The 13,469-nt window shown below is 36.3% G+C and overlaps 1 protein-coding gene across 24 annotated transcripts in view; it reads right to left on the bottom strand.

Annotated features, from left to right (window-relative positions):
- LMO7 (LIM domain 7) overlaps positions 1-13,469 on the bottom strand; it is a 181,765-nt gene that overhangs the window by 32,734 nt on the left and 135,562 nt on the right. For 22 of the 24 annotated variants that reach the window (XM_039886866.1, XM_039886879.1, XM_039886885.1 and 19 more), the window contains 4 exons: positions 13,156-13,185; positions 5,512-5,629; positions 3,332-3,474; positions 1,625-2,057 (listed from right to left, as the gene is read on the bottom strand). In XM_039886866.1, coding sequence (XP_039742800.1) covers positions 1,625-2,057; positions 3,332-3,474; positions 5,512-5,629; positions 13,156-13,185 — 724 coding nt within the window. The remainder of the gene's footprint in view (positions 1-1,624; positions 2,058-3,331; positions 3,475-5,511; positions 5,630-13,155; positions 13,186-13,469) is intronic. The other 2 variants (XM_039886887.1, XM_039886888.1) reach the window with 1 other exon arrangement.

Genomic DNA, 13,469 nt, shown 5'->3' with positions numbered 1-13,469 from the left:
TGAAAGTAATATATACCTTCCACAGCACAGCAACATTACTAAAAGCTTGGAGCACATTCTTTCACACCAGTAGATATGCACATATTTAGTGGGAGGAGTAGTGTTTACAGAAGTGTTTATATTATAAACAGACCTCTGAAACTTGATTTGCTCGTTTACAATCCAGGTCAATAGATAGAACTCTACTCTTTAATTGTTGAATACTCCATACCTACAATGTATTCACATGCAATGTTTAAAGTTTTCTATAACTTCCAAAAATATTGCAACAAATACCCACTTACCTTTATAAACATTTTTATTTTTATAGCTTAGATTTCCAAAAGTAGACTTGCTGGATCAAAGGATATTTACATACATATATATTTTTATTTATTTATTTATTTATTTATTTATTTATATTTATATATATATTTAAACAATATATAAAAATTAAAAGTATATGTAACATATATATTATACATATATGTCTTTTAAAAATTGTAGCTATGCACTTCCAAAATAATGTCTAAGAATGTCTCTTTCTCTGCATCCTTGCCAACACTAGACATTTCGAAGGTTTTAAATCTTTGTCAATCAGATGAGTGAAAGTTATACATCTTATTCTTGTTCTAATGAGGTTGAACATGTGTCTCTGTGCTTTATGTTATTGACCATTTAAATTCCCTTTCCCTTGAACTGGCTATTCATTTCTGTATCTATTTTTTTTATTGGTTATTCTTTCCATACCAATTTGTAGGACTAATTTAAATCTTAAGAATATTAACCCTATATGTATAATACATTTTACTAATATTTTTCTGAATCTATAAACTGTCTTTTGACTATGTTAACAATGTGGCTGTCAAATAAATTTAATTGTTATGCTGTCGAATATGCCTGTATTTTACTTAAGATAATGGTCAGAAGTTTCCAGATAGTTTAGACAGGCTTCCCTCACCTCAATTTTTTTAAATCAAATTTTTCTTTTAGATTTTAGAGTTCCACACTGGCAGAGGTAAAAAGAATTTGAACATTGATCTTAAGACTCTATTGCTTCCTTTTATATAATTAATACACCCACTTGCAGGTATGTGGTACTGCTTCATTCTCAGGGCAAATGATTCCATATTCTTAAAAATTCCAATATAAATAGAAATATGTATGTATTTTTTAAACATGAGATACATTTGAATTACTACATTCAAATATATCAAGTTCTAATAAAGTGGAAATCAGGAAAAACAGAAATTTGTACATAAACTGAAAATATTTAAATTAAACAATATGAAATTGCTGTTTTGTAAAGCCTAAAATAATTGACTACTCACAACTTCATATAGTTCAACCTAATACTTTACAAAAGCTATATTTGAGAAAATATGACGCTAAAAAGTAAATGCTCTGCCTGGGAATGTAGCATATTCATTCTTTAAAATGTGTCAGCTTTGCTTTCACTGAATTAAAAGTTTAATTCTATATCGTTGCTATATTTTAAGCATCAATTTGTCTACTACATCTAAATTGGCTAAAATAAAATTGCTTTATATATAAGTTATGTACATTTTACACATCAAACCTCTGCACAAGTTCACCAACAATCTGCTCCTGAGAACAGAGTAAATGAACTGGAACACTTTTTTACCGTGTAGGATCTCGGGAGCGATGAGATTCCCCTTGACTGAGAGCCAAAAGGTCTCGGTGTGACCACAGATGTTAACCTGGCTGTATCAGTTTTCTGGTAACTTCTGGGGAGAGAAGCTGAAACTCGAGTTGACTCCACTTGTGTACGCAGTGAACGCTGAGAAGACAAAGAGGCTGGGCCTTGTTCGTCCACAAGGTTTTTAGAAGAAAGCGGAATTTCAGCAGTTAGAACGTCCTCTCTTTTTGCAAAAGTTGTAGAATCTTGTTTAGGAATTTCTGTAGGATAAGTTGTTGCCTTCTCTTCTACTGTCTCACTCTGGTAACTTGCTTCTGACACAGTCGGTGTCAGCGGAAGCTTTTGTTCATTCAGTTCATCATCAGAAGAATATATTCTCCTCCTCGATGTAACTGTAGATGTTTGATTTTGGGATTCCCTTAGCAGAAAGAAACATATCATAACCACAAAGTTATGCATTTGACATACAAAGATAGAGAGACAGATGTTATTTATTTATTTTTTTTGGTAATAAGCAATACGACATTAACAGAATATGAGAATACATGTAATTTCTTATGCCATGCTAAGAAAGATTATAAGAGCTTGACCTTTTTTTTTTTTTAGAGAAAGAGGCTCTCAAATATTTCATAAGGAAACTTTTTTCTAAGTTGTAAAGCTGTTTAATGAAGAAATAAAGAAATTTTAATAAGAGATTATTCACAAATTTTATCCACAAGTTCCAAAATTAACATACTACAAATAATAACTAATTCTCTGACAACCAATTTGAACCCTGCAAAGATGTAGACTCCCTGTGAGTGTTGTGAGTTTTTCCTGTACATGATTTATAACAATTTAGTAAAAATAAAAGACTAGAAAAGACTCAGACTTCCATTAAGATCAAGTTATTATATGATTTCATACAGAGAATTTGTATGAAAGGACGGTTATTACAGATTAAAAGTCACTATTCATATTTATAGAAAAACTGATGAAACAGTCTCATCGCTACCCTTTAGTAAAGAGTAACTCTCAAGCTAATTGTGTTGCATTTAAATGAATGGAACTGTGTTTACCATTGGCTTCTAGGCCACAAAGGAGCTTTGTTTAATTTCACCTGGCGGCACATTTCCTTTTTGACATCACCCTTAATAAAGCATATTTGCCATCTCTCTGACCTGCACATATCCCAGTTTCACATAGTAACTGCTGTACAGGAAAGTTTAAATTTGATCTTTATTTACATCGCGAGGCAAAAAATATAACCTCACAATTTATGTTTATATGGTCCTCCTTTAAAATATAATATTAATTGCACCACGAAAACATGAAAGAGAACTTTGTTATATTTTACTGAGTGTGAACTGGTTTTATTTGACCATTCCAGTCCTAATTCACTTCAAAAGGAGAAAAAGTAGTTCATTTTCTACACCAAATATAGCCACCACCACCCAGTTCTGCATGTGACTATTCAATGTAAAATGAAGAAATAATGGACACCTACTTAGCACTCACTTCTTTTGTTAATCCAAGTCACTATTTATTACAGCAATTCTTGTTTTTTTCACTGCAGAGCAAAATGCTGAATGTTTCATTGCATATTTGATTACAGTTTAATATTGGTGCATACTCAAATCACTCCACACATACACAAGACATCAATTTCTAACACTAATCTCTCCAACCATGAGATGCATTCAGCTTTATTACCTGTCCTGGAGCATTTCCTTAAATGTCTTAGAGCTTCTCTCAGATTTCTCAAGCGCCTGCTTTTCAATTTCTTCTCTCTCTTCTTTTTTCTTCTGCAAATCTGAAGTGTAGCTTTTTCGACGATCTTTCCATTTTGCAAGATCCTGACAGGAGAAAATCACATCAGCACAAGCATACCTGCATTTCTACACACTCTTTCCAGCAGTGAGAGTGCGCCAGAGTATCCCATTACATCGCTGAAACTATTCACTCCAACCTGATGCCAAGGTGCCCTAATTTTGCTTTTTATAGCCAGCATGTCTGTACCAACCTTTTATCTCTTGTGTCTGCCTAAAAAACCTGACCTAATAAGATAGACCCCATTTTTGTTTTCCTGCTTCGTTGCCCATTTCACAAAGAATACTAAATGCTTGTAATTAGGTGCCAGGTCAGAAAGATCAGGAACTGTTTCAAATTCATTTTCATCTCACTCCAATAACCTGGCTGTTATGTGAAATGACGTTTCACTAGTAAAACTGGAACAGAAACATGACTGTAAAATGGCTCAGCACGGGTGCACACTGGGTCTTTCATTTAACAAATGCTGGGCTTGGTCCTTGCGTTGGGGTCAGGGGACTCTAAACACAGTATAAAAGGGAAAGACAGGCATATGAAGAAAAGTTCGATGGTGAGAGTGGTAAGACTGCTGAGAGAGTGGGGGTCCAAGGAGAGAGTGACCAATCCCACCTTGGGCAGGGAGGGCTGGGTTTGGAAAAAGGCTTTCCTGGGGAGGCCAGACTGCAGTACGTGATTCCACAGTGGGTAAACTCCACATAGGGACGTGGCGATAAGGAAGATCATGCAGGAACAGGTAGACATCAGTTTCCCATATTCCCAGGAATGTAAGTCTAACCCAGGCGTGTGAACCGTGGACAATCAATCTAATTTAGCTTTAAATTAGCCCTAGAAGCCTAAGCCGGTTCTGACACCAGGAATTTAAGACATTTTCAATGATACAAACGTTTACCTGTCTCCAAAATAGAGAAATCCCATACCAAGAAAACCTAGCGGCACTCTAGCCCAAGCAGAAGCCTGGCCAGGGTTTTGGACTAAAGGGAACCTCACCCCCGGGGCGTGCAAAGCAGACAGGGCTGCTCTTTCTTTAAAAACGGCCTAAAACCAACATGAACTATTTCCAGAAAGAACAAAAGCAGTGTACACTTAATTCTATAGGATAACCAGCGTGAACTGTTATCTGTCTTAACCTAATAAATAACTCAATACTTATTATTTTCATACCCAAATAGTCACCAAGTACTTTGGCAAAGTAACATTGAATTATTGTTCCTTGACAGTTAAACTGAGGTCTCAGTTAAAGGAGGCCCTGGAATTCAGCAATGTAGCCACAGCAGAGGTTTCTTCTTCATTACTTAGACTTTAATTCCTTTGAAAATTAAGATTTACTAACTCTGGCCCTTTTGTCATGCTACCACTCAACTCTATTACCATAATATTGTCCTCAGACTTCTTTGGGTTTTGCTCTGTATAGTTTATCTATTGCATTTCTTTATACTCCTTTGGTTTATAGCACTTGCCCTTTTTAAAACAAGTCAAGCTTTTTTTCTGCAGGTTAAGTCTATACCCATACAGATACCTGGATATATGTCAGCTCTGTGAAAATATCTCATTCTGATTCGTATTAGATGATTACTTTTTCCAACCAAAATATTACTCGGTGTTGTAGCTTATATTTCTCCCTAAATTTATCCTATTAACTCTTTCATCTCTCCATGCCGACACCAACACTCTGTGCTGGGCCCCTGCTCCTTTACTTGCTCAAACCTTGAGCAAAGTTTCTTCCTTTTACAAATGTCCTGCTTCAAATTCAACCACCAAAGCAAGTCAACATGTTAGCAATACTGCAGAGATACGGCTTCTCATATTTGAGAACTCAGAGAACATTAGATGATAAACATCCTACTGCATGTTTCACAATGGCCTTTAAAATATGGAACAGTGACAGATCAAAAAGTTCTAAAAATATTTTTAAAGGAAGTGGATCACATTTTCTACAGAATTGAATTCTTTAATAGCAAGGAAAATCATCTCGAGTATACTGACTTGCTTTTAGGAGAAGCAATGAAGAGTCAAATAAACATACTTTCCTTGCCTCCCCATCTTCCAAGATAAAGAATACTCACATCCTGCCATTTCTGGTCTTGTTCTTTTAACTGTGATTTTATTTTCTGCATCTCCTCGTAACGCAGCTGACGCAAGTTCTGAACATCCTCTGCGCTGACATCACTCATGGACTTACTCCTACAACAAAAATACCCATGGTAACCAAGGTTCACATGACCAGATTTAGGGTTAGAACTGGAAGGTTGGGCTTATATTTGGAAATTCCATCTAAATTTCTGCTGTACTACCTAGATGCTGTAGTGATAATGTCACAGAAATAGCCCTACAGAGATAAATGGTGTTTTTCCAGAACACAGAAACAAGAGCCTCGGATTCTACCCAAGTGTGAATTCTTTCACAAAATGGCTACATGAACCCTGCACAAGTCTGAAAAAATAATCCAATGTTCATATTTAGAGTGGTCCTAGCCTAAAAGAATTACTTCAGAAAAAATAATAACTATTAGTCACTGGAACCATTTCTCTTTATCTTTCTATCCCTGCCGAAGCTAATCTTTTAAGGGTTGGCTGCCTTTTCTGCTCACTTATTAAATAATTTAATGATTACCTGATATTTTCTGCTCAAGTTCAATACCATGAATAAATGTGCTGCTGCTTCTCAAGGATTCTGTAAGATCTGCCCCTTCACTGCACTGGACTTGTTCTCAAAGCATCACAGGTAGTTTCTAAAATTCAGTTCTAATATAGCCCTCTTTTTCACTAAGGCAACTTTCATGTCTTCCAGGTGTGACTCCTGCCATGAGGATATACTGAGGATTAGCTCTCAAGGAGATCGATCTACAGTAGAAACAGAGTGGGTTGTTGGACACGAGGCACGTGTGTGCTGTGCAGGGGCACGTAAAAAGGGATAGTAAACCGCACTGGAGAAGTGGGGACTGAGGGAAAAAGAGGAGTCAGATCTGAATACCGAAGAGCAGGGAGGAATGAGAGAAGGGAGAGAGACAGAGCTTTTGAAAGTGGACTGTCCCAAATGTTCCCTCCTTCAAATCTTTCATAATGCACTTCTGATTTTATTTCATTGTAACCGACTCCATTTTTATTTATTTATGTAACTCTACACTGCCTTCTTGGGTCCCTAAACTTTGCCTTCTCCAAGGTTTTGCCATCACATTTCTTTTGTAACATGCTTGCCCTTATGAACTAGCTCAGAAATTCATTATAATCTCTATGCAAATGACTCCCAAATCCACAGACCAGGACCAGTCCCCTCTTTTGACTCAATTTCAATTGCTTATTAAATAAACATCTCTGCATGGATATCCCCTAAGCACTTCCATGGTAAAAGGGCCAATCAAAATAATATCTAGAAAGGATTTTGTAAACAGTAATTCTTTAAACATATGGTATTGTTGATATAGCCAAACTCAACCTTGTCCCCAAATTTGCTTTTCCTCTTATGGTTGTTAAGGGTATTACCTGCCCTTCAATCATCCACATTTGAAACCAAAGAACCATTTTTCACTTTCGCCTCTCCCTCCTCCCTACTTTCAATTAGTTATCAAGTCCTCTTATTCAGTGTCCTTTTCTTTCCATTTCTATTGCCAACACCCTAGATCAGAGCACAGTCAACTCTTACCTAGACTTTTTAAAAAGCTTCTTAAATTATCACCCTGCCCCCAGATCCAGTAAAGGTCTTTCCTGAACTGTTCCATTCAACAAAAGCTCTTTACCAGGATATACAGCTTTTAAAATTTCACTCAGTCCTTGGAAATCCTGCTGTACTAAACTCCAGATGGGTAAATGTGACTTCCTATTCATTCTCCACTTGGAAGTCCAACAGGCAACTCAAACTGAATTTGTCACAGACCAAAACCATGACTGCTCATCCTATAATCTGCTCATCTCTCATCTTCCTCATCTCAATAACAGCAAACTCTGTCCTTCCAGACTGTAGGCCAAAAATCTTGGAGTCATCCCAGATTGCTCTCTTTCTTTCACATAAGGTAACTGATCCCATCAGTAAATCCTGTCACTCTGCCTTCTAAATATATCTAGGATACAACCAGTTCTCACCACCTCCACCATTATTACCACTCTGATCCAAGCCATTATAGCTCCTGCTTGGATTATTACAATTGGTCTCCTTGCTTCCACCTCTTCCTGCCTAACAGTATATTCGCAACACAGCAGCCAGAGGCAGTCTTTTCAAAATTGCACTCAGATCATGGTATGCCTCTACTCAGCACCCACCAGTTCCTTCCTCGGTTGAGTTAAAAACAGGTTCTACCAAGATGTATAAGGTCCAGCCTTCACCTGGCCCCTCCCTAATTCTTTACACTCATCTCCTGAAAGGCTCCCCTCTTCATTCACTTGGCTACAGCCAAATGGCTTCCTTGCTCATACTCGACCTCTTGCTTTTCTGCTTACTCTTCAATCTGCCTGGAATCCTCTTCGCCCAATATCCGCATGGCTTATCTCTCACTCCCAGTCATCTGCTTAAATGTTAACTCGGTGTTTCCTTCCTTGACTGCCCTACAGAAAAATAGCAAACGTTCCTCCCCATCCTGGCTTTTTCCCTTACCCTCTTTCTCCACAGCATATATTGCCATCTGAAATGTGCATTTACTTACATATCACCTGCCTTGTCCTATAATATTATGAAGTAAGAGTTTTGTCTGATTTGTTTGCTGCTGTATCACGTATGCCTCAAAGAGGCCCCACCCTAAGGAAGGTGTTCATAAATATATTAATGATCTAGATAGTATTCTACCACTTTGATAAATTCTTCCTAGCTCTTCCACGCCAAAAGTGGTCTGTCTCTGCTCTCAACTCCTCTAGTGCCTTAGCTATCCCTTTTTCATGGGAATTAACACAGCCTTATGGTATATACAGGGTATACACAAGCGTGTTGCTTGACTTAGCTTACTCACAAATTCACATGTTGCTTGGGGGAAACACACATTACCACAGCACGAGACGTGCAGGATACATTCATTTAACATATGTGGTAAGGATGAGGTGTGTTTTATCATATTTAATCAAGCAAAATAAAGTTGAAATATTTCTAATTTTTTTTTTCAGAATTTATGACTTCTCCCAAAGTTTTATAAAGAAAGCTTTATAGGACTTCTTAAAGAATATTAAGGACTAAGATATAGAATACATATGAATTTATAAATGAAATTATATATTGATCTATTAATGTAATATAACTTAACCAGGTATGACCGTATATAAAACTGATTTATGTGAATTTCAGAATATAAATTCACTTAAGTCATAACTGCTAAGAATAAAGCAATTTGAGCTAATATTATAATAGACTCAACTAAAAAGAGAGGAGGAAAAAATTTCAGGACACAGGTATTAAGGGATACCTAACATATGCAATTACATAAATTCCAGAACAAAAATGGAAATGGAAATACTTTCATCATCTCTGGGAGGTGAGAAGGCTGGACAGTCTCAACTGGCCCAGACTTGGACACGGGTGCTATTTTAGCCCTCACTCGACACTGTGAAACCTTGACAAGCATCTTTTCAGAAAACATGCTCATCATGGGCAGAGGCCTCATAGTCCTCTGAGAGCCCACAGCACAGAGCCTGGCAGGTTCCCCATGGGAACAAAGTGAGCCAAACACCTCCTGGAGCAGACAAGTCTCTGCCTAAGGCAAGAATGTGAACTCCTTTTGTTCCCTGGGGTGCATAATGTTACCCACATTAAGCCTGAGCACTTTCCATACAGGCTGAGCCAGGCACTGGAATGAAACAGGAAGTGAAGGCTCCCGCGCTGGCAGTGGCACCAATTTTCACCCCAACTTAACAACATTTCATTTCTGAGCTTCGGTTCCTCGTCTGCTAAAGCAAGGAAGGGATTATTATGAGACACAGGTAAGGTTATGCTGATTGCATTTTAATAACCATCTGGTGCTACACACCAACTATTCTCATTCAGGTAAATATGACTGCGTGAGATCTCCTGAAAACTAAATCCCAAAGCAGTTTCAAATTAGAGAGGTCACCCCAGGCCACACTGATAAAATCTAGAACTTTTAGAGTACAGGAGTCTTTTAGCCAGATCATGAAGAATTCTTTCCTTCCTTATCAGGGTTAAGCATAATAAACTTCTGAGGGTTTATTGTGTGTCAAGCAGTCTACCTGGATTATCTCATTAGACAAAACCGTAAGTCCGGTTTTACCACTTACTAGCTAAACATCTTAGAGAAACCTGCAATATCTGTTTCTCTTTCTCTGCGTCTCTAAAATGCCTATAATACCCACCTGTCTACCTCATAGAACTAAGATAAGCACCAGAGATAGTCCCAGGAAAACTGTTTGGGAAAACTGTTAAGTACTACACAGCTCTAATATGTCTTGTAGAATGAATTACTATTCACTAGCCAATCACAATTCTTACAGTTTATTTACTTGCCACCTTTGTATTTCCTTATGTGAAAAGGCTCTGAGTTAGAAGTGCATTTGAATTTCTTCCAAAAAAACATGGGTCTAACATATTGCATTTTCAGTTGATATAATTTATTAAATAGCATTTAGGGTAAAGAGAGAAATAAGGAGAAAGTTTAAGGAAGAAGGTATAGATTATAAACCAGTATCACTAAAACCTTATTCTCTTCTCCCACAATGCTAATCATCTACTATTCTCCTGGCACTTTTTGACTAGTGCTATGATGCATAATATTTTAGAACTCAATTTCAGAAAATGTATAGATCAAAAAGGAACACCATGTAGCAAAATTTCCTGAATATAAAAATCCCTGGTAGCCTTACTTCCATGACAGTAAGTTTAGTTAGGGCCCCCAACCTTCAGCGGAAGATATGAATATACTTATTCATGTACCTCTAGATATATTTCCATTGGGTGTTATAGGAATTCTCTAAAGAATAATCAATACCAAAACCTGGGTAAGAGGCTTTAGAACTACCATAAACTAGAATGATAAACAATGTAATAAAAACTTTTCTTTTGTAGGCTTATAGTCTAAATCAGGGTTTCTCCACAGTGGTAATATTGACATTTTGAGGCCAGAAAATTATTTGTGGTAGGTGGCTGTCCTGTATTGAAGGGCATTTAGCAGCATTCTTGGCTATAAAGGCACTAGGTGCCAGTAGCAACTCTTGCCCCCCAACAGCCCACCCAATGTGACAATCAAAAATGTCTGCAGGCATTGCCAAATGTCTTCTGGGGACAAAATCCCTAGAAAGTAACTCATATCAACTTATTTTCTCTTCCTTTTTGTTGTCTTTTGTGTTCTTACAGTTCTACAGAATGTTTTAGCCAAAACCCACAAGTGAAGTTGGCCATAGATTGATTCAATGGCTTAATCATAGTACAAAATTATAGCTATATACCCTTACAAATTTCTTTGTCATCAGAACTTCTGCCAAGAGGCATCATAATCAAATTTCCAAATATCATAGAACCATACAGATACAAGTCCATGCAACACAAAGCACACATGTGAGAAATGACTGCCATAAACAAAGCGTCTTACCAAAAATAAAGTGACAGGTGTTAATTGCCAAATAAAGAGCAAGCCAGAAATAACAATTAATAAATGATCTAAGACTTCAAAAGGTAATGCATATTTCTCATTAACCTGGTCCTTACCAAAAAGCAAGCATTCATTATTTTTCAACCACAGGATGTTGAACAATAATGATTTTTCCAGATAAGTATTCTCAGCTTAACAATGTATATATGTCCACAGACATACCACCCAGAAACATCGGTTGTTTCAGATTTATAAACATTTACAAACATGTTTATAAACACGAAACCAGTTCTAGATTAAAAGCCTGTACTCGATTCAATTTAATTTTTTGCTCTCATTGCAGATTAATTTAAGAAAAACATTAGTAATTAATAGACTGTAGAAACATAATAGATTTTGATTGCAAGTAGTCTAAAACACACTTCAGTTTTCTGAAGACATATTTGTATCACTTTCCATTATTTCACAAGTCATGCATTATTCATCAGTCTCAACTTACAATCTTGTTTTATTTGTGTTGTTACCTTGTCACTAAACTACAAGGGGAACAGCCTTTAAAACAAATACTGTACCATGCCAGCAACAATTCTGAAATAGTCTACAGAAAGCATTTGCTGCTGCGAGCTATAGCCGAGACAAATCCTGAGCTTTCTGAGCCTTGGCATTCATTTGGGTTTCTCTTTTCTTAACTCAGTCACACCATGAGTCCCTACGGGAACATGGATAGTCACTGAAATAGCTGCGCATGTTTACATTCCTTGTACTCAGGGTTCTTGTATCCCTTTTAAGAAAACAACATGTTTACATTACAAAGTCTTATTTACCCATAAATATTCTTCTGAAAGTTTTCATTCAAAATGCTTGAAGATGCAAAGAGACTTTTCCAGTTAAAACAGCTTTCCCATGGTGAATTGAGATGAGAAGATGCTTAAGCATCATGCTGAAATTGCCATGTTAACCCTCACCAGTGAAAACGTTTTAAGCACAAAGGAGCTGAACAGAGGATAACATGCCTTCACATGGTACATGGAAGGCATGCTGGGAGCGTGATTTTTAAAATTGGTGACTGAGAAGGACTTGCAATTAGTTGCTGTGGTTCAGTTACACCTTTGACATCTAAAATGGTTATATTACTTTAAATAGCAATTTTAGTAACTTCTAAGCTCTCTATACTATCAAATAACCCAGTTATCAAAATAAGAGAATCTTAGAGGTGAAATAAATTCTGGTAGGGGAAGATACTTAGCTACTAAAGCTTAGGCCTTAAAATTAAAACTGATTAAAAATCAAGATTAAAATACTGAACACACTTAAGTTTTTTTCTTAAAAACTTAGCAGTTAGAATCACACCTGGTTGTTTTTAACTAAGAAATGATTCTACACAGTTAGCATGTAACAAAAAGTAAAAGTATTAACTTTTAACTCTGTTATTCTGGAAATGAAAAATATTTCCAGAAAGTTATTTTTATATTTTATGTCTACCAAGTGACTAAAGTTAAACAGTAGACAAAAATTAAGAATTAGTCATACATCTAGTCCTCGCAACAATATTGGGGACTACCTAGATTTTAATTTTTTGCCGTTTTGGAAGGCTGATTTGCTTCTATAACACAGCTATGTCATAACATTTTAACCTAATCAGGAACCTTGAAAATGTTTCCAAATTCTACTAAAGGAAGATTATACCACTCACTATCCTAAGAAAGCTCCCCATAAGCTAGGAGTATGTAGATAATGCCAACTGCATGTATTCCAACCTCAAAGTAGATATTAAGATTCTTTTTCCATCACAGATTTTCTAAAATGTAATTATTTGGGCTTCAACATCCAGAATGAAAATTTAGATCTGCATAGTCATCAAACACCAAAATAAATAGATCTAATCTTAGGCAAGTGCTTTTGTTACTCTTAATCAACTCTTTGAATTTAAAAAAAAAAAAAAAGACCTGAATTTTAAACTTCTAATAAAGCAATTCTATTGTTTTCACATAGCACTTCATGCACTGAGTACTCAGACACATTACCATTAGGTTAAAAAAAATTTTTAATTTCCCCCCTCTAAATCTCATGCACAGCACACAGCATCTCCCCCGTTTAGTGACATGCCAGGATAGAAGTGTAATGACACATGACACAAAGGACAAACAATATGCAGAGACTGGTTTTTTTAACTGCGAACCATAAAACTTACCCATTCTCACCATAAATCTTTTGAAAGAGTCTAAGAAATCAGAAAACCAAAAATTAAAAGTCATTTTTTCCAGGGCATTAGTTTGTAAATGTGCAACATTTTTAACTTAAGAGTCTAACTAGAGATGGACAAATCTTAAAAGGTTGCCTCTTCAGTCACATTCTTGATCATGTCTCAAATTCTCATTGATCTCATATCTCAAGGAATTCACATGAAGCAAGATAAAGAGTTTCCTGATTTAACTTGCACTAATAAATCCATAACGAAGCTTCCTGTTGCCAGGAACTAATAAAAAGTTAGATTTGCGTCTACTA

Source organism: Pteropus medius, unplaced genomic scaffold (assembly GCF_902729225.1).
Source record: "Pteropus medius unplaced genomic scaffold, Ma_sr-lr_union100, whole genome shotgun sequence".
Lineage (NCBI taxonomy): Eukaryota > Metazoa > Chordata > Mammalia > Chiroptera > Pteropodidae > Pteropus > Pteropus medius.
This window is presented reverse-complemented; position numbering and strand designations above follow the sequence as displayed.